The sequence below is a fragment of the Melospiza melodia genome, chromosome 24 (assembly GCF_035770615.1).
Source record: "Melospiza melodia melodia isolate bMelMel2 chromosome 24, bMelMel2.pri, whole genome shotgun sequence".
NCBI classification, from domain to species: Eukaryota; Metazoa; Chordata; class Aves; order Passeriformes; family Passerellidae; genus Melospiza; species Melospiza melodia.
Genome location: NC_086217.1, coordinates 2,086,998 through 2,105,587, shown reverse-complemented (window position 1 = coordinate 2,105,587; position 18,590 = coordinate 2,086,998). Strand labels below are relative to the sequence as shown.

The 18,590-nt window shown below is 42.6% G+C and overlaps 2 protein-coding genes across 19 annotated transcripts in view; one reads left to right on the top strand and one right to left on the bottom strand.

Annotated features, from left to right (window-relative positions):
- MBTD1 (mbt domain containing 1) overlaps window positions 1–5,045 on the bottom strand; it is a 35,218-nt gene extending 30,173 nt beyond the window's left edge. For 10 of the 15 annotated variants that reach the window (XR_010030429.1, XR_010030430.1, XM_063175508.1 and 7 more), the window contains exon 1: window positions 4,938–5,045. Coding sequence is in view for 8 of the 15 variants with exons in the window: in XM_063175508.1 (XP_063031578.1) it covers window positions 4,938–4,958 (21 nt within the window). In the remaining 7 variants the exon portion in view is untranslated. Of the gene's footprint in view, window positions 1–3,064; window positions 4,669–4,937 lie in introns of those variants that run through there. The other 5 variants (XM_063175519.1, XM_063175521.1, XM_063175517.1 and 2 more) reach the window with 4 other exon arrangements.
- Window positions 5,046–5,598: 553 nt separating this feature from the next.
- UTP18 (UTP18 small subunit processome component) lies at window positions 5,599–14,294 on the top strand. Of its 4 annotated transcripts, XM_063175604.1 has the most exons (14): window positions 5,600–5,927; window positions 6,031–6,158; window positions 6,263–6,358; window positions 7,106–7,185; window positions 7,387–7,472; window positions 8,040–8,165; window positions 9,041–9,215; window positions 9,540–9,640; window positions 10,393–10,483; window positions 10,804–10,927; window positions 11,836–12,010; window positions 12,731–12,873; window positions 13,466–13,525; window positions 14,133–14,294. In XM_063175604.1, exons 1-13 carry the CDS (start codon window positions 5,622–5,624, stop codon window positions 13,488–13,490), a joined length of 1,656 nt encoding a protein of 551 aa, XP_063031674.1. In that variant the 5' UTR covers window positions 5,600–5,621; the 3' UTR covers window positions 13,491–13,525; window positions 14,133–14,294. The 4 variants fall into 4 exon arrangements, with proteins under 4 accessions (XP_063031677.1, XP_063031674.1, XP_063031673.1 ...); XM_063175607.1 differs by lacking the exon at window positions 12,731–12,873 and having other exon boundaries at window positions 5,599–5,927; XM_063175603.1 differs by having other exon boundaries at window positions 13,466–14,294.
- Window positions 14,295–18,590: the final 4,296 nt, after the last annotated feature.

Sequence of the window (18,590 nt, the reverse complement as noted above, 5' to 3'; positions counted from 1 at the left end):
CTTTGCCAAAATATCCACAGGCGGGAAGGAAAACAGCTCCTCTTTGTAAATGGAAAGTTGGGCGCTCAATTAGGAAAAATCATTCTTCAGTTTTATACAACTTCAAAAGTAGCAATCATTAAGTTTTTGAGTTTAACTACACTTTCAAAACAAACCTCATGTATCACCTTTCCACTTATTTAATAATTAGCTACACAGTTCCAATTCAAAATTATTGAATATCAAATCTGCAATTCAAATCAGCAGTTTTGCTTATCATTTTAAAATAATACTGTAGTTTTTATAAAAACATTTGAATCCCAGCTTTTACCAGATAATTTATGCAGGACAGTCTTAATGTTAATTTGTAGTTATTACCTGGACTGCAATTGGGGAAACTATGCAAAATACTTTATGAGATTTCAAAAAGGCAGAGTTTGCAGGAAGAAAACCGACAAAATACTTTGTACACACAAGTAGGTGAAAGTTAGGGAAGATGATATACAAATACCTATGCTGGAATTTTGTAAGAGCAGATCAAAACACTTCTGTTTTGACAATAAACACCACAGAGATTCTTTTTAACCCGTGTTGAAACACAGCATTTGTAGGAACAAAGTGAACATGAGGAAGCTTTGATAACCCTTCCTGCAGAATTCAGATGAAGAAAAGGAACTCTTAACATCCGGAAGTGAAAAAAGTAGGAGCACTGCTTGAATTCAAAGGTCAAACACACATCCTTACAAAAAGGGACAATGTATACCTCAAACAGAATTATAACCCAGATAAAGCAGCGGCTTTGGTACAGCAACAGTTTGCAATTTCTGTTGAGTCCTTGCTAATTGGTTCCACCTTTTTCTTTTGAAAATTAAGTACAAAATTTCCCCCTTTCTGATTTTCTAGGGCCTCAATCTTTTTCCAGAAGCTCTCAATCATCTCATACACAGTTCCTGAAGTGCTGGTGGCCTCTAATACACTATGGTGAGCTTCATCAGAGATACCAGGAAATTGGAATCATCTACCTTATGCACGCATTCTCTCTCCCTTTGTTGTTATCCCTCTTATCTTTGGAAAAGGCAAAAGCAGAGCCCAGGAAATGACAAATCAAAGAGCCTCATCTCATCCCTGATGAGGTAACAGAACAAGCAATGTTGGAAGTCATTTCTACGCATGTGAAGGACAAGCAATTCTTGATGAGTCCTTTAAGGCTTCACAGACAACAGCAACACCTTGTCTGTCTGAAGCAGCATCTCCCCACAGCAGCTGCAGGTCCTTGGATTCAAAAAGAGGTGTGCAAAGAAAAAAACCAACCCTTAAATCAACATAAAACCAGCTTCCTACTCTTCAAAGCTGGACTAAGCACTAAAAATCAGGCTGAGGAGATTGTCTTTTCCTCAAAACACAATCTAAACAGTATTCAACTTCTAACAAAACAGGGACCAGCCTCCTGTGTATCCACAGAAACTGCTTGGAGCAGGAGCCTGGCTTGCTATTAAACAGAAGGTTGAGGCTGGTTAATGCCAAAAGAGCAGCAGCTTGAGTAACTACTCCACGAATAGCATCTATCTGTACATTAAGCAGAAGCAATGCACAAACAAAAGAACACGACAAACTTTCAGGCATTCTGAAAGTTTGGCTAAAGTTTATTTTTCTAATAAGATTAGGAAAGGCTAAGGTTAATTTTCCTAATAAGATTACTTATTAGCTTCCTCAACAGAGGTTGAGGCTTTTAGTCAGAGCACTGTGAAATGTATCATGAGAAGCACTAGCAAATTACCCTGTACTATTTGCTCAGGGGGTTTCTTGCATACTTTTCTTTATTGAAGGGATGGGTGGAGAAAGGAACTCTTAAGAACTCCTTTCTTTTTCTGCCCAACTTCCCATCTTCCTGTTCTTCCCCTCCTCCCTGTGAATACTTGACAACAGACCATTTTTAAGAAATACTCTTAATTAAGCATCACATAAGGCAAATGGTATGAAAAAGAACACAGTTAGGGAAACTGGTTTTCCCGAGAGCAGGAAGGCAACTCTAAACAAATAAGAAAATAACCAGTTTCTTACTCTAAACACACATTTTTATATACATATATATACACACACATTGAATTTGATCAATACATTATAGCATACATTCTTTGAGTTTAGTAACTACTCCTACAACACAAAAAAGTGGGCACAAAGGGTGAGCAATCCATGGCAAAACCAGAAACCATTTCACGTTATTTAGACATCAAACACTTACTTAGGAAATGGCTTTAGTGCTTTGATGAAGACTATGCTCAAGCATTGGCAAAATTTATGCAAAAGAGTTTTGAAGGTAAGAACTTGCAAGAAAAGCACCACATTATTATGTAACCAAAACTATTACCCTCAGGTACGTAGGGCAGCTGGCCACAGGAGGAAGATGCAAAACAGCCACAGAAAGGTTTCAAACCACTCCAAATGATTGTTGTTACTTTGGAATTCAATCTGGGACTTGAACTCAGAATGGAAGCAATTTGGAGCTTGGAGTACAAGAGCTGTAGCTCAGCAAAGGTACACCAGCACTTGAACAGAGGCATTACTTCCTATATTCAGCTCCAACTCTCCCAAACAGGACAGAACTATGGACAGATGGGATCTGAGGCCAAGGTCAACAATGAGGTCACCACAACCTTCAAGCCAAGGGTCTGTCATAAGACAGATTTAATCACATATCCTGAATGGATCCAAGGGTATTTCCAAGTTAAAATTAAACTTGATGCATAGGCTTTGTTTTCAATAGTTCATTTATCCTTTATGCTACAAACTTAGATTCAGCTCTGGATGTTAAGGAAACACTACAATAGAACTAATTTATTACAACTCTTTTGAATACAAATTGGCCAAGATAATTTACAGTAGAATAGTAGCTTGTCCCTGTGGAACTGAAGCCTAATTGTGCCTCAGAACAAGACCAAAAAAGAAAATTCAAACATGATACCAATTTAAAGAAAACACACTTTCAGCTTTCATTAAAAACAAACAAAGATTCCCAAAACTAAACATCTTGGGATTCTTGGAAATCAGAACCAACCAAACTTACTTTTTTTATATAGCAACTCACCTCTATCTGGAAATGTGCCTTCCACTCTTATTATAAGTAAAATCTCTGCTGGAAAATTACAGAAATGTTTTTTCCTGTCTCTTCATTTGCTATGTATGACAGCATTTTGTCTGAAGCCAGTTTCTGCTGTTTGTCAATGGTTTTGTCCATAGCCTCTTCCCCAGGGGGTTTCACACAAGAGGGGAGACTCTTTCATAAAAAAATATATCACATTAGCAGGAAATTTTGGAGGGGGGGGGGGTGTGATGATTAATCTGTGAAATATCTGAGTTTTGATAAAACTGAAAATCTGTTACAAACTCTATTACATTTCTATAAGGCCTTTACAGGAGTACGGCAAAGGAAGAGGCAAATATTTCACTTTAAACACTGTGTTACCGTTAAAATTAACAAACAAACCCCCAAATGAAATAACAAATTTAAATGCAAAGAACCCCCAAACCACCACCAACCCAAAGTCAAAGTCTTCAACACCTAAATTCATTCCACTCAGAGCCAGGTTCAGCAAAGGATCCCACATCCCCAATGTGTTCCAACTTACCTGAGAAATGAAGGAATGCAGTAGTGGTTTGCAGAAGATATGAAAAGCCTTGCAAAATTAAATCAAATTTTAGAAGGTAAGAGAAATGAAAGCCAATAAGAGAGAACTTCTCTGAATGTTACCACTCCTGCCAGGGGCACCTTGCTCTTTAGGGAACAATGAGGAGAATTCTTCCAGTTTGCAATCTTTCGGCATGTGCACAAGCCCACATATTCTCAAGAACAGCACCTAAACTGTCCCTGGGAAGCAAGATCCCTCTGCAAAGTTTCCTACAGCCTACGTTACCCACTTCCTCAAAATGATGCCCAGGCTGAAGAAATGAGTACGGACAATTAACCTGCCAAGTTTTATTGCCTTCTTAAGGGAATATATTATTTTAGTTCTCATTGAAGGCTCCAGATTAGACTCTCATAGCCTTAGTTCATTCCTTTTAAGTCAAAATCAAACTGTTGAATACAATAAATAGGTAAATGCAGGTCCTCAAACGTGCAAAATAATTTTAATTTAAAATACAAGAGATTGCCCTGCAGCTTTCAGTTTTGACTAGGTTTAGATTTGAAAAATTGTAACAGTTGCCAGCCACATTTTAAAATAAATTGCTTTTTCACACACAGAATTTTTTACTATAATCACCATATGCTTTGTAGTAGGTATTTCTAATTTTCAAAGCAAAAACCTGAAAGTGAAACTGGTTTCACGAGTTTACTACTTCTCACAAAAAGAACAGTCACAACATCAGAAGTCATGAAAATTGCACGGAACGGGGGGGAAGTGGCCGCAAAAAATCCAAAACTTTTGGAGCGCTGATAATAAAGAAAACTCTCCAGCAGTGAACTTGACCACGCTGGAAAACTCAACTTGAAAAGGTTGGAACTACAGGAGGAAGTTGCTGAAAGCCGGCACTACAGCAGAGCAGGGGGAGAAGCGGATCCGAGCGCGCCCGCGAGAAGCTGAAGCTTTTCTCCGAGACAAGAGGAAAGACAGGCGAAGGACAAAACTCGACCCCGCATAGGCGGGCCGCAACAAAGGGGTACAGCCCTGCCGCCCCCAGGTGCCCCGACCAGACTCCCCCGCGAACAACAGCGCCGGCCCGGCCCCCGGAGCCCCAGACCTGGGGCGGGCACAACCCCCGCACCCCGTGGGGCCGCCCCCGCAACAGCCGGGGCTGTCCCCGACTTTCACCCACACACTGCGAGGCCGCCTCCCCCCCACGCGGGCACCGGGGATCGATCAGCTCCTCCCCCCCGGCTCAGCCCGCGCCGCTCCCCCACCAGAGGCTGGGGTTTCCGCGGGGCTGCGGCGGTCACACCGCCCGCGGGCTCCGGTACTCACCAGCTCCTTTGTGTTTTCCATCAGGCCCTCATGGGCAGGAGCTGCCTGCTGCCTCTAGGCGCTCGCCCCAGGGACTCGGGCGCTGCAGGTGCCCGCGGTCGGGGCCGGGCCCAGCGGGGCGGGGATGGGCCGGGCAGTCCAGCCGCTCCGAGCGCCGGGAACCGACCAGGACCGACTACGGCCGCCGGGACATCAACAACATGAGCGCGCTGCTGCGCAGGCGCGGACACGCCCCCGTCGGGATCGGGCTGCGCGGAGCGGCCACACAGCCATATGCCCCCCCACCTGGGCGAAATCATTTGTTACCGGGGGTGGACACTCCGGGCCGAGGCAGGGACCGCGGGGCGTAAGAGCAGCCGTGTCCGCCAGCGAGTGGCGGTGCACACGGGATGTCCCGGTGAGGGGCCGATGAGGGACGAGTGTTGCCTCCCGGGTTGGGGATTCCCCCCTCCGCGAGCTCGCAATGGAGCGGTCCAACTGGGCCGCGTCACGTGGAACTCGGGATGGGCGGGGAGCTGGGAGCAAGGGGAGGTAACGAGATGAGTCACGTGACCACGGGTCACAGCCGGGAGCGGGGACTTGATCACATGGGGCGGTGTCAGGAGCCTATCGCAGGCGGGGGCGTGTCCAAGCGGGGGGTCATGTGACCAGGCGCACGTTTTCCGGTTCCGGGTCTGGTGCGCCATGCGTGGTCTGGCGGCGTTTGTGGGGCGGGAGCGGGGAGCGGCAAAAGCATCCAGCATGAAGGCGGCGAAGAAAGTGTCTAAAGGGACCAAAGCGGGTAAAATGGCGAAACCGAAGCGGACGGCGAAGCGGCTTCTGGTTGCGGCGAATCAGGCGGCGGCCGCCGAGGCAGCGCGACGCGCCCGCCACCTGAAGGCGCTGAGCTGCGTGTCAGGCGCCGAGCGGGAGCTGGAGGAGCTGGTGTTCGGTGACAGCCTCAATGGGGAGGAGGACGAGCTGCTGCGGTGCCTGGCCGGGCCTCGACGGGTACGGCACATCCAGGCCCGACCGGACAGCGGCAGCCCCGCCCGCTCGGTCCCCGGGCTCCCGGCCGTGTCCCCGGTCGCACGGTCCGTTTGGTTGTTTCCAGGTTACTGCTGCCGAGGGGAAGAACCTCCAGGAAGAGTCCAGCGATTCGGGGGTGGAAAATGAAGCGAAACGTGACTTACTGCTCAAACGTCCGGCCTGGGTAGATGAGGATGATGAAGCTGAGGAAAAGTAAGTTCAGGTTAGGTGATGAGATTTATTTGTGGCACTTGAGAGTGCTTGTAAGTGGCCTTGGTTTGAACAATGTTTGTGTTCTGTTTGTTTTTACCCTCTAGTGTTGATATGACCCATAAGTACAGGAAAGTTTTAATGAAGAGTGATGCCGAGACAATGCTTACTAAGAAGAAACTAAAGAAAAGACTTGAGGAACAGTAAGTTTCACTAATGTTTTTGTGGCTGACTATATCGACTATATTGATCTCATGATCATTGCTCTCCAAGGTAGGTGCCAGACTCTTTAGTGGCTCCTAGAGCAGGACAAGGGGCAGTAACCGTAAACTAAAACACAAAATGTTCCATCTCAACGTGAAGAAGAATTTCTCTCATGGAGATTAGCAGAGCACTAGAACAGCTGCCCAGGGAGGCTGTGGAGCCTCCCTCTGGAGACATTCCAAACATACCTGGACATCTTCACATGTCATGTACTCCTGGTGACCCTGCTGTAGCAGGGAGTTGGAGTGAATGATCTCCCTAGTGGATGATCTAGCCAACAATTTTGTAAGCTAAAATATATTTATGTGACATTCAAAGTCACTTTTCTCTTTATCCACTGTTCTCATGTGGTCTCTTTAAAGTCAGGGCTTCCTGCAGTATTTGCAGTGTTTTTAAATAATAAGTGATGCTAAGAATAGTAAATAAAATGTGCATTAGCATTGTCTGGACTAGCTTGTTTAGTACTTGTATCAAAGTGCCCAAATTAATTTGTCTTCCAGGGAATTATACAAGAAAAGGTGAAATCTTAATTTTATTTTTTTTTAATAAAAAACTTGCACTGTGTTCTGAGTACAAGTAATCCTGCAAAATTCTCACTGTGCTTCTTCTAAGTACTTAACTCATAGAAGGAAATTACTGTCTCACAAAAGTTATGGTTTTTTTCTCTTTCCTGTTTTTCTCATAAGGTTTCAGCAAGCCATGGGAGGAGTTCCTGCCTGGGCTGATCTAGAAAACAGGAAGAACTCCAAAAGGACTTCGAGTGATAGTAAATATGCCCAGTGCTATTCTGATAAGTGTTTCTGTGATTCCCTGTTTAGCTTGCTAGAAGATAATTACTTTTGATGTCTTCTCAGTTTGCTTTGTTCCTTCAGTGTGCTTTAATTTAATTCATTTCAGTGAGGAATGTGTTGATTTTGCTGTGGGTACTTGTGCAATTAGCTGATTCCACATGCTTTGGTTTAATGAGGTGACAGTGATGAAGATGATGATCTGCTACGCAGGACTGGCAATTTCATAACAAGCTCAGAGTCTCTGCCAAGAGGGATTTTGAAGGTAATGACAAACCATATCTTTCCACTTCAGTTGGACTTAAGTGCACACTTTGACTTTTGTTGTGTATAAAATTAGTGATTCTGTGAATTTGTTTCTGCAACTAGAAGCTTTAGAGGATAAGTAAAATTGAACAGTTCACATGAAAGCATAAAACAATAAACTGAGGTGTATTGTCTGACATAAGAATTTTCTGCACTCTAAATAGTATCTTGTAGTAGGATTTTAATTTCTGCAGAGGGAGGATGGAATTCTCCCATGACTTCGAAGTGACTGAAATGATCTTTAAGAAGGCCTTAAATGAGTATTTCTCACACAGTCTCCTACAGCTATCTCAGATGAGTCAGAATGCAGCTGCTTTTACACTCAGTTTAATGCAGATAGAAAGGCTGCTGAGTTCAGCCTGAATTTGTACTGGAGCAGCTCCCTGTGTGTGCTCTCCTCACCTCATGTCGCCCAGAACTTCATCACAGGGCTTGAGGTCTTGTAGCGTAAAGAGTAAATGCATTTTTATTCAGCATAAGTGATTATTGGGTTTTTTTTTTTTTAACTGTCTGGTCTGTGTTGTAGATGAGCACCTGCCCTCCTGCAAACCAGGAACGTTTTGCCAATGGAAAACTGGTGACAGTGCAGTTTCATCCTTCAGCTCAAGTGGTGATGACAGCTGGGCATGATCGCTCTGTGTCCCTCTTCCAGGTGAAGAACTTCAGTTTGTACTCTGCTGATGGTCACTAACGTAGAACCTTTTTTTTGAATGTTCACGAAATAGCCTGGAATGGTAGACTTTGTTTTTTCTCTTCTTCTGCACATCTGCAGTGGTTACGCAATGTCTGTGGTTACAATGGAAATTCCTTGGTTAAAGGCATCTTGAAAGGAATTTCCACCTGTGACTTCGCACCAAGCACATGCAGAGTACTGGCAAACTCTTTGTCTCAGAGTTTTTAGCTGAAGATTTGTGTTTAAAAACATTTGGTTTGAAGGTTTGCAAGGAACAAGTACTAAGGAGATTTTTTGTTCTTAAGTTGTTTGGAGAACCTGTAGTGGGGGGAGCAGCCCACTTTGCTTTGAGACTGTAAAAATGCTGTGAAACCATGTTGGGGATGGAGAGGCTATGCTGCAGGAAGAAGATGTTCATCCTGAGATACTGCCGGGCTCCTCCAAAAACTAAATATCCTAATTTTATTTAGGATTTCTTAGCATGGCCTTGTGTCACTGACATGGTCAGACAAGTGGAATGTGATACTCTCACAGAGCTGCAAGAAAACCCAAATCAAAGCAGATGTTTCCATTTAGAAAAAGAAGAGTAGAAGTGATTATTTGAACAAAGTACGGGCAAAAGGAGGAAGGGCAAGAGGTGAGAGGTCTATCAGAAAGGCAGGGAGTGCCTGTTACATGAGGTGAGGAGCTAAGAACCAGGTGATTTGTAGGAGAGAGGAAGAATGTAAGGCTTCATAGTGGTGTACCTCTTACTACTTGAGTCTTCGCTGAGAAGTTGGTGTAATTTTACTCTGTAAAAGTATTTGATATATTTCTCAATATGACAGCCTGGTTTGTTACTTTCTTTTTTGAAGGTGGACGGTATAAGGAACCCAAAAATACAGAGCATCTATTTAGAGAGTTTTCCAATTTATAAGGCTCATTTCAGTATGGATGGAGAACAAGTTATAGCCACTGGTACTCACCACAGAATGTTCTTTGTGTATGACATGATGGCTGGGAGTATCATCCCCATCCCGAAAGTACGAGGTATGTTTTGCAGCTCTGAGTGTCTGGGCACAGTTGAAGCTGTCCCAAATAGAGATGGCACATGAATTTCCTTTAGAACGAAGTGCAGTGGGTTGTTGGAGTTTGTATTATTTACTTGTCTTCAAGGAAATAAAGTACCTTTAGTGTTACTTGTCTGGAATATTAATTATTGCACATGAGCAAGGTTTAGTTCAGCTTCTCTGTGACAGCATATTGCAGAAATGAAGAGCTGGAGTCAGGTTTTAGTCAAATTCGTCCTAGCTGTAAATATTGAGGCCAAAGAATAAATTGCACCAATTTCAAGTTTCAAATCTCTTTTTAAAGGTGTGGAGGAAAAATTCCTCAGAAACTTCGAACTGTCTCCAGATGGATCATTTATGCTGCTGATTGGAAATTCAGGTTATCTTCATTTGCTGTCCATGAAGGTACTTTTTCTGCATGGTGTAGCTTTGCTTCCTTGGTGCCTTTTCTCTTTTGAATCTGCTTTTATCTCATCTGCAAGGCAATCTAACTTTCAACTGAAGGCAAGGTATGACATGTACTGTGACAGCCCTCAAAAATGTGCTGTGGAATCAACCCACTGCAGCTTCAGGGAATTATTTTGGACACACTGAGACTTTGTTCCGCAGCTCCATGGAACTGGTGGAACTCAGGGCAGTTCCATGGGGTTTTCAGCTTGAAGAAGTCGTGTGTCAGTGCTGTATTTCAGCTGCTTGCACAAGCACTGTGCTGGTGAGAGGAATGGAAACAGCGTGGGAACAGGCACCTGGGGGTGGAAGAAATATAGGGCTGCTTTTTTGGGAGTCATGCTAGTGCCTGCTGCTGTACTCTGTTCATGAATCATACCAAACATTGATTCATAATGCATAGAGCAATCTTTCAGCTGCATTTTGAAATGTCTTTGATGGCAGGTGGATTTGTTTTAAACTTTCACCGGGAAAAATACTTTTAAATAAGAAAGTTCAGTTTTGTATAACAGGCCCTTCAGTGAGGGAGCAAACAAGTGTTTGTTGATCCACCTGCAGTTAGAGTCAGGAGCTTATGCTCTGCAGGCACTGACAACGTTGGTGCTGTTCTCTGAATGTCAGGGTAAATAACAAGATTTTTGTGGGACAGGAAACAACTTTTCTGTAGATTTTTAGTAGAATCTCTGTCAGCATTGGTCTTCATCCTGCAGACAAAAGAACTGATCAGCACTATGAAAGTGAATGGAAGGTGCACTGCCTCTGCTTTCACCCCAGACAGCAGTAAAATATACAGCTATTCAAGTGAGTATTGCAGCAGCTCTAGTAATATCTCAATTTAAATTGCATGAGTTCTTAGAAGTCACTTATAATTTTAGAAAAATAATTTTAAAAATTTATGCTAGTATCTCTCCTAAAAATACAACCAAGTGATCAATCATTAAAGAATGGAATTAACTGTTTTAGTATGCCTTTAATCGGTAGGGTTTTTTAAAAATACCCTGTATTTGATAGTTGTAAATCAGCTTTTAGTTGTCATCTAATTAATTTTTTTTTTTAGTAAAGTGGACTAACAAAGTGATGTGTATGTAAGTTTTCTCTAATATCTTTCATTCTGCAACCAGAGGAAGGCGAAGTTTTCATTTGGGATGTGAGAAGCCGAAAGAGTCTACACAAATTTGAAGATGAAGGTTCTTTGGAAGGAAAGTGCATTGCTATTTCAAAAAATAACCAGTATGTGGCATGTGGGTAAGTGACTGAACTTTGACAGCAACTTCTGCTATCATTTTGAAGCTCTTCAGTGGACCTGTGGGTGGCTGGTGAGAGTGTAGGAATATGGTTTGGTTCTAATAAGAGAAGAGTAGGCATGAATAGATTAATATTCCTTATCTTATGGTAATAATTTACTTTTCTCTTTGTAAATATAAAATACCATAGTACACCTAAAACAATAGGAGTGGTACTGGTATTACTATTACCATGTTTGGGTTCAGCAGTTAATTTCGAAATCACACTGACTAAAATTACAAATTCTGTAACAGCAATGTTGATTCAGGGTTTTCTCCCTTTTCTGATTCACTTCAGTAAATTTGGCTTCTGCCAGGCAGCATGTTAGCCTTTCAAAAGGGGGCCTCAACTCAAAGCCACAGGCTGAAACTGTTTCTCCAAATTTACCGAGATGCTGTTTCAGCTAGTGTCTGGATTCTTTTAAATGAGAATAGCAAATAAATAGGGGACTACAATATATATTTTCCTAACTCACTGTAGAAGAGGATTTTAAAGTGAGCTTATGCTACAGTTACTAAAAAAAAATCAAAAACCCAACAAAAAACCCCCAAAAAACAAAAACAAACAAACAAACAAAAAAAAAAAAACAGCCAAAAAAACTTGAAGTTACTTCAGAATTTTTTGATACCAAGCTCTCCTTGCTTTGAATTCAGTCTCTTACTATATAAGAAAAAAGAAAATCCAAAAACTCCTCCACTAGATACTGTTATAAACTCCAAAGGAAAATCAAGCTCCAAACAAAATATTATTGCAGATTCCAGTAAATTATTGGAAATTACATTTTCAGGTGAGTAGTGGCTATAGATAACAAGACAGTATATACTGGAATGTTACATTTCAGTATAATATTTGTTCGTTTTGTTCTTTAGTTCATCTTCTGGAGTTGTAAATTTATACACTACTGATGTCTGCCTCAAAGAAAACCGTCCTAAACCAGTTAAGGCCATAATGAACCTTGTTACTTCTGCCACCTGTGTGACCTTTAATCCCACCACAGAGATTTTGGCAGTGGCTTCCCGTGACACTGATGAAGCTGTCAAATTGGTATGTTCAGCTTCTTTTTACAATATTTCTTATAAATTTTGCTCAAAATACTGCTGGTGACATAATAAAACTTACATGAAGCAGATAAGATACTGCAAAAGGTGCTGGACCAACCAGATCCGGACATGGCCAAGACATTCTGCAATTTCAAGAGTATAATTTTATTTTCCATAGTGAAGTTGCTTTGAAAATAATGTTTTGTAGTTTAGTTTACCTTTTTTACCTTTTTAAAATGCTCTCTAAAATGTCTGGAAGTGTTTGAGGCCAGGTTGGACAGAGCTTGGAGCAAGCTGGTCTAGTGGAAGGTGTCCCAGCCCATGGCAGTGGGCTGGAACTGGATGAAAACTTTATGGTCCCTTCTAACCTAACTGGTATGTGATTCAATTTCAGTGCTGTAAATATAGCTCAGCAACAAATGTGAGTTTTCAGCAGTTGGTAACTGTAACCATCTTACTATGGGGTTTTTTTGCCAGCCTTATCAAAATTCTGGCCAACAGAGGAACTGTTGAATTAATCTGAGGTCTGAGAATTGCAATAATTGGTTCCGTGATGTGTTCCCTGCTCATTTTCTCCAATAGATTTCTATAGGGAGAGTCATGTAGGGTAGGAATATAACTGAAAATTTGAACTTAACATTGAGCTTCAATTATAGATTTGTAATTTAATTTTATTTTTAGTGTTTTTTTTCCCAGCTTTAAATTCTGACATATTTCTCAATAGGTGCATCTTCCTTCATATACAGTATTCTCAAATTTCCCAGTCTTCAGAAAAAAGCAGATTTATCTTACTCAATCTATGGACTTCTCTCCCAGAAGTGGATATTTCTCTGTAGCAAATAACAAAGGCAAAGCTTTGTTATTTAGGTAGGTACTAAGTTAGGTCCATTAATCCCACGTAACATGTTTATGTTCTGTAAGATGGGGCAGATGACTGTAAATGATAAAGTGATTCCCAATCTGAATTACACCTAATGAGTTGCTGGAGTGTGGAGTTGTCTTTCCATGCTGAAGAACAACCCTTGATCTTTGTCAGATTATGCAATACACCCTATTTCCATGCTTTCTGATTTTGCTCCCCTGCTGGTGTGGTCAGGGGTGAGGAGCAGGGCTAATTTTAAGCAGGAATATTTTTTTTCAAATCACAACTTCATCGTGCTTGAAAAACTGCTTAATTTTAAGATGAGATTTTAATGATTTATTAAGACAGGGAAAATTTACAAAATTATTCCTAAATATGAATAAGTCTTGTGATTTGTTCTTTATTTGAAATTGAACTGCATATTATAATGGCACTTAATTTATTCTAGCAGGTGGATGTTTGCTATCTTTTACTACATCTGTGTTTCAGATTAGTTTAGGATACTCAGTGACACTGCTGAAGAGTTATTGTTTCTTTGTGTTGTCCCTTCAACAGATTACTGAGAAGTTTTATATCTCTCAATTTTTTTTTCTTTAGGCTGAAACATTATTCATTTTTCTGAAAGAAGATACAGGAGAAAATGAACCAGTAACTGAGGTGAAAACAGCACTAGAACTGTTTACAGTGTTCCTTGAGGAGCCTCAAAATTTTAATTTTGCTGCCTCCACTTCTTTATAGATGGCAGGAAGAATTTCTTAGCCCTGTGTGATCTGTCCAGCCTGGACACTCATGGGCTGGGGTAGGACTGGCCTTGTCAGTCTCAGCTTTTCTGATAATGCAGCGAGTTCAACTAAAAACCACTGTCAGCTGGACTGAGCTGATTATATTTAAGTCAAACTCAGCAATGTTGATAAACAGCTGCAGGCTGACAGGGACTTGGCTTGATCCTATTCTGGAGTATTGTAAGCCCACAGAAGTCTGCATATTTTCAAATTCCCATTACAGGCATTACTGAAGTTTGAAGCATAGTTTGTGTGCAGATACGATTTTATTGTGCATTTAAATGTCTTCTTGGGAAACTGGAAAATCTTCTAGCCTTGACAATAATACACTAGATTGACAAAATCTGTGTTAATGAGGGGAGGCTGAACTTGTTTAGACTGGAAGCAGCTCTGGCTTCTGCATGTTAAGCTTGCATAGAATTTTGTGATGGCTCGGTGTTTGGAGAATACTAACAAAATTATCTCTACTGGTCTTTCCCCAGGTTTTGTAACCTGCAGATAAAATGATGCTGACAAAATCAAAGCATTTTTTTGCAATTATTATTATTTTTTATTTTATATGGAAGCTACAAAGTACTAATAGAATATATGTATTTTTAAATTTGTTGGTTTTAAATAAATGTACCTGTTAAGTTTCCAGGCAACTTGTTTCTGCTTATTCCAATGCTTCGTGTAAGATCACAAGTAAGATTTTATTGCTTGGCACTCAAGCTTGTGTCTTCCAGAAGTGCTTGAATGTTTTAATTATTATAATTATGTGAAATATTCCAGTGCTGAAACAGAAATTTTTTGCAAACTGACCTCTGCTCCATGCATTTAGCAGGAGCTTTTCCATCAGCCTGGTTCACTTGAGGCTGGGCTGCAAACAGCATTTTGCTGCCTAGAGGAGCCCAGTCCCCTGAGACCCTGTTGATGTTGGTGTTTGTCATGGTTTAGGCCTGGCACAAAGCCAGTGCCCCCATGAGAATACCCTCTCCCTGGTGTCTGCTGTGAGATGTGACCAAGAATGAGCAAAGCAGGCTCCAGCTTAGAAATAAAGAAAACTTTATTAACTAAACTACAAGAAAAGAAGAGGGAAAAAACTATAAGGGAAAAAAAAAAAAAAGAAAACCTTACAAAAGCACCTTCCTCCTCCCCCCCACCAAATTTCCCAATGCAATACATTCCCCCAAATCACCAACTCTCAGTCCGGCACCTTTTAGAATATTCAGTCTTCAGTTTATGAAGAGGAGAGGAGTCCTTGCACCACAGGCTTCCCCTGGAAACACGTTGAAACCTCGTGTGCTTCTATGTCACTCAGCACCACTCAGAAAGTCCTTTTGCCATGGTGACATCTTCCTTCCGTGCCCAGTGCTCTCACCACTGTGCATGGACCAGAGCTGCTTCTAGGGTTGTCTTTCAAGGATGCCTTGTCTCACTCCAAAAAAGGCACAGTCTCTCCTTCGGGACATCTGTCCCGCCCATTTTTCACCCCCTGGGGCCGAGGGGTACCCACACTGAACCCTCCTGGTTCTGAGGCACTGCCTCCCCCTAAATGCAGTCTCTGTGTCACAAATAAAATAAATAAAAATGGTTCAGTCTATGGCCGCACACGAAAAGTCCAGCCAAAAGGCCACTCCGTCATCTCTCCCCACAGTCAGCCAGTCTTCTCCACTTCCCTCGGGCCTAGTCCTTGTTATCTCATCTCTTATCTCTCTTCTCATTCAGCTCCAGGAGGATCAGCATTTTGCAAGGTCTCAATCACGTAAGAAAAGGGTTAAACATTTCAGTCTCTGCCTGTCTGGAGCTCCGGCACTCCCACACTGCCCTGCCGGGCACCTTCTCGGGCACTCCCCCTTTCTCCTCCTGGGCCGGCTGCTATCACATTCTGTGGCCGGCTCTCCCTCTGTCTCTCTCCTGGAGGGGTGGGGGTGGCTGCCCGATGTCTCTTGGTGCTCCTCCACCCTTCCATCCTCAAGGGCCTCCTCACTCCCATCTCTGTCCAGGCCCAGGCCTACCGCATGGCTGCCCCTCCCCTGCCCAGCAGCAGCAGCTGGACGGGGGAGGGAGATCCGACCTCCTTGCCTGGAAGTCCCGAGAGAACCTCCCAGGGCCAAAGCTCTGCTTTTAACCCCTGTGTGTTCTCAGAGGTGTGTCCAAACCCCACTGGCCACATCAGGTGCCAGTATCAAAATCTGAGCACCCATTGGTTTGACCACAGCATCCCAGAATTCACACTTCTTCCTGGTCAAACCAGCACAGTGTTCCAGCTTAGGCCAACTTCCCAGCTGTAGCTTCAAGGTGCCCTAAACCAAGAGCTGAAAAAAAACCCGCCCCGTTTATGCTTTCCTGCCTCTAGTGTCACAGAAACAACTGCATCTAACATGGGTTAAACACCAGTCTTATCTTTTTGTGAAAGCAAAGAATCCTGAGTATCACATGATTTTTAAATCGGTGAAATTTAAATCGGTGGTGAAAATCCATCAGTATCCCCAAGCCAGGACTGGGGTAGAGGGTCTGCTGCTGCTTCTTCATCTGCTGCCAAATCCTGCTCCTCTTCTCCCTTCTTAAAGTGGCTACCTTGTTCTGCTTAAATTCATGAAATAAAGGTTGATTAGGGACCTACTACAGTAAAACCCTGATTTGAGAGTAAAATGTGACTCATGTCTGACCTCTTTCCACAAGGGAATTTTTTTGGGAGGTAACAGCACCAGTCAAGGTGTTCCAGTAACCAGTCATTAAGACTTCAGTGAATGTGGCATCCCAGAAGATGTACTCTGAGCATGAGAAAAATTGATTGTATAACCATATCAAAGATTTTGATTATAGGAGCCCATTGGTGAATTCTTGTCGTGCTATTTTAAAAAATAAAATACCGTATGTTCAGAAATATTAGGTTTTTGAAGTGTTTTTGCCAGTGATTAATTGTGAGATGAGAACTTGAATTCACAAGGAAAAAGCAGAGTATGCTCTGGATGTATTAAACTGAGTACAGTGTTTAATCTCAACCTGAAGACCCTAGGATAGAAGAGTAAAATTAAAAAATAAGCAGACTGTTGATATGCACTGATTAAGATACTTGCTGTAGGATTCTTCTGTTACGAACAAATCTCTGGCTGAAGTCTGTCTGGGACTGAATCGCCTCAAACCAGGCCAAGAGACATTTCTGAGACCAAGTCTGAGAAGCAAGTATTTTCTTTATTCAGAGTGCTGGGTGCACAGGGATATCTCCTCCTAACAGCATGCACACAGGTACATAGCATATTTCAATATATGGTCATATTTTTATGCATATTCATAGTTTTCCTTAGAAAAGGTGTGGTTATGCAAACTATTTCTTAGAACTCATGATCATTAGCACATGGGAAGGGCAGGCGCAGTGCACCCGTGTGGTCGCTGAGGAAGGCTCCGCATCTTCCTCAGTGGTCCCTTGATGCAGGCTGGATGTCTTCATCCCTGTGCCCTTTTCACCTTTCTCTAGACATGAGCAGTCTCTCATTAGCTGTTTCAGGGATTTTCTCGCTGGTTCTAGCAAACTCTGTCCTTCATTTTTGCATACTTCTCACCAAGTTTCATCCTGTATCTCTTATTGCTAATTTTTGCTAGCTTCTATATTGGTCAAAATGTATTTTACTCTTGCTCAAGTATGCCTAGACACAATGCTTTTAACCCTTTCAGGACTGAGACCTGAATTTCAGAAATCCAGGTGCTGGAAGGGGTTTCTGACTTCAGTAAGTGGTTTCTGACAGATCAACATCACTTATGGAACACTCGGCTGTTGGATGGTACTGACCACTTTGTCCTGAGACAGCTCTGCTGATGGGAGAGGGTTTCATTGTGGTTAGCAAGTAATTCTCTTTTCTCATCATCTCTGTGTTTTATCATTAAGTAAAGTTTAAGTAGTGTGATTTCATCCATAAAATTATTAAATAATTTCAAATGAAAGATTTCTAAAAAGGTAAATTTTGCCTGTTACCAAATCTCACTGAAGGGGCTCTGAAGAATTTTAATGCTGTTTAATCTAATGCTCTCCTGACACTGTTCCATTTTTTGCACAGTGTGCACTTCTCCAGTGTACCTATTTGAAAGCAAAATTCCCAAATCCAGTAATTCAAAGCCATACAGCAAGTGATTGGCAGGTTTGGGGTTAGAATTTGGGATTTACTGGGTCCTGGACTTGTTTAGTTTAGCTGAACACAAGGAATTCCTGCTGTTTTTCCAGTTCATCTTGCTGACCCCTGGTAGTAAGAGGTCAAAATTGGATGGAGCAGGGGAGTAAATGGAAAAGGTGTCATAAAACCAAGGTTCTGTTTGCTCTTGTGTTACTGGAAATGGCTTCAAATAGTGGCAGAAAGAAAGGGTTATGAAATAAACACGGGCAGGAGGCCTTTCTCCTTTTTAAAGCCTTTATTAAAAATTATCAGCTTGGGTGGGGAGAACTGATGGGTCTGTGGTCAAGCCACTGCTGTTCCCAGGAGTGACCCGGAGGAGGAGTGCAGCTTTGTCCACTGGTCTGTGGGCAGAGGTGGAGCTTCCATCGAGAGCTACAGGAGATTCCCTCCTCTTTGGTTTAACATTTGAGGTCCTCTGTCTAGCCTACATCTTTTGAGGTTAGGGTGAGGGGTGAAAAGGGTCTTAGCAGATACTAGATTCTGTTCTTCAGATCTAGACATCACTTTGATTTGTCAATTTTGTGTTGGCTCGTTGTTTTTAGGGGTTTTTAGCTAGGTTTGGTGAGGGGCTTCTCCCATTGCATGCTAGATCCGATGTCATTTGCATGCCAACTCGATGTCCCCTCCTCTTCACCGTCTGGGTGCCGTCTTCCAGGAAGCAGCAGGGCGACGCCTGGCTGAGGGAGCTGGCCAGCGGGACGCGGTGACCCGGGCTGGTCCCTGCAGGGCTCTCCTGGCACAGCCGGGACTCGCGCTGAGGTGGAAGGGGGAGCCCTGGGGCACCCCCTG

Coding starts and splice junctions, on each gene's coding strand:
- UTP18 (XM_063175604.1), top strand. CDS start 5,622: ATGCGTGGTCTGGCGGCGTTTGTGGGGCGGGAGCGGGGAGCGGCAAAA. Junction 9,216..9,539: donor CCCCATCCCGAAAGTACGAG/GTATGTTTTGCA, acceptor CTCTTTTTAAAG/GTGTGGAGGAAAAATTCCTC. Junction 10,484..10,803: donor TAAAATATACAGCTATTCAA/GTGAGTATTGCA, acceptor TTCTGCAACCAG/AGGAAGGCGAAGTTTTCATT.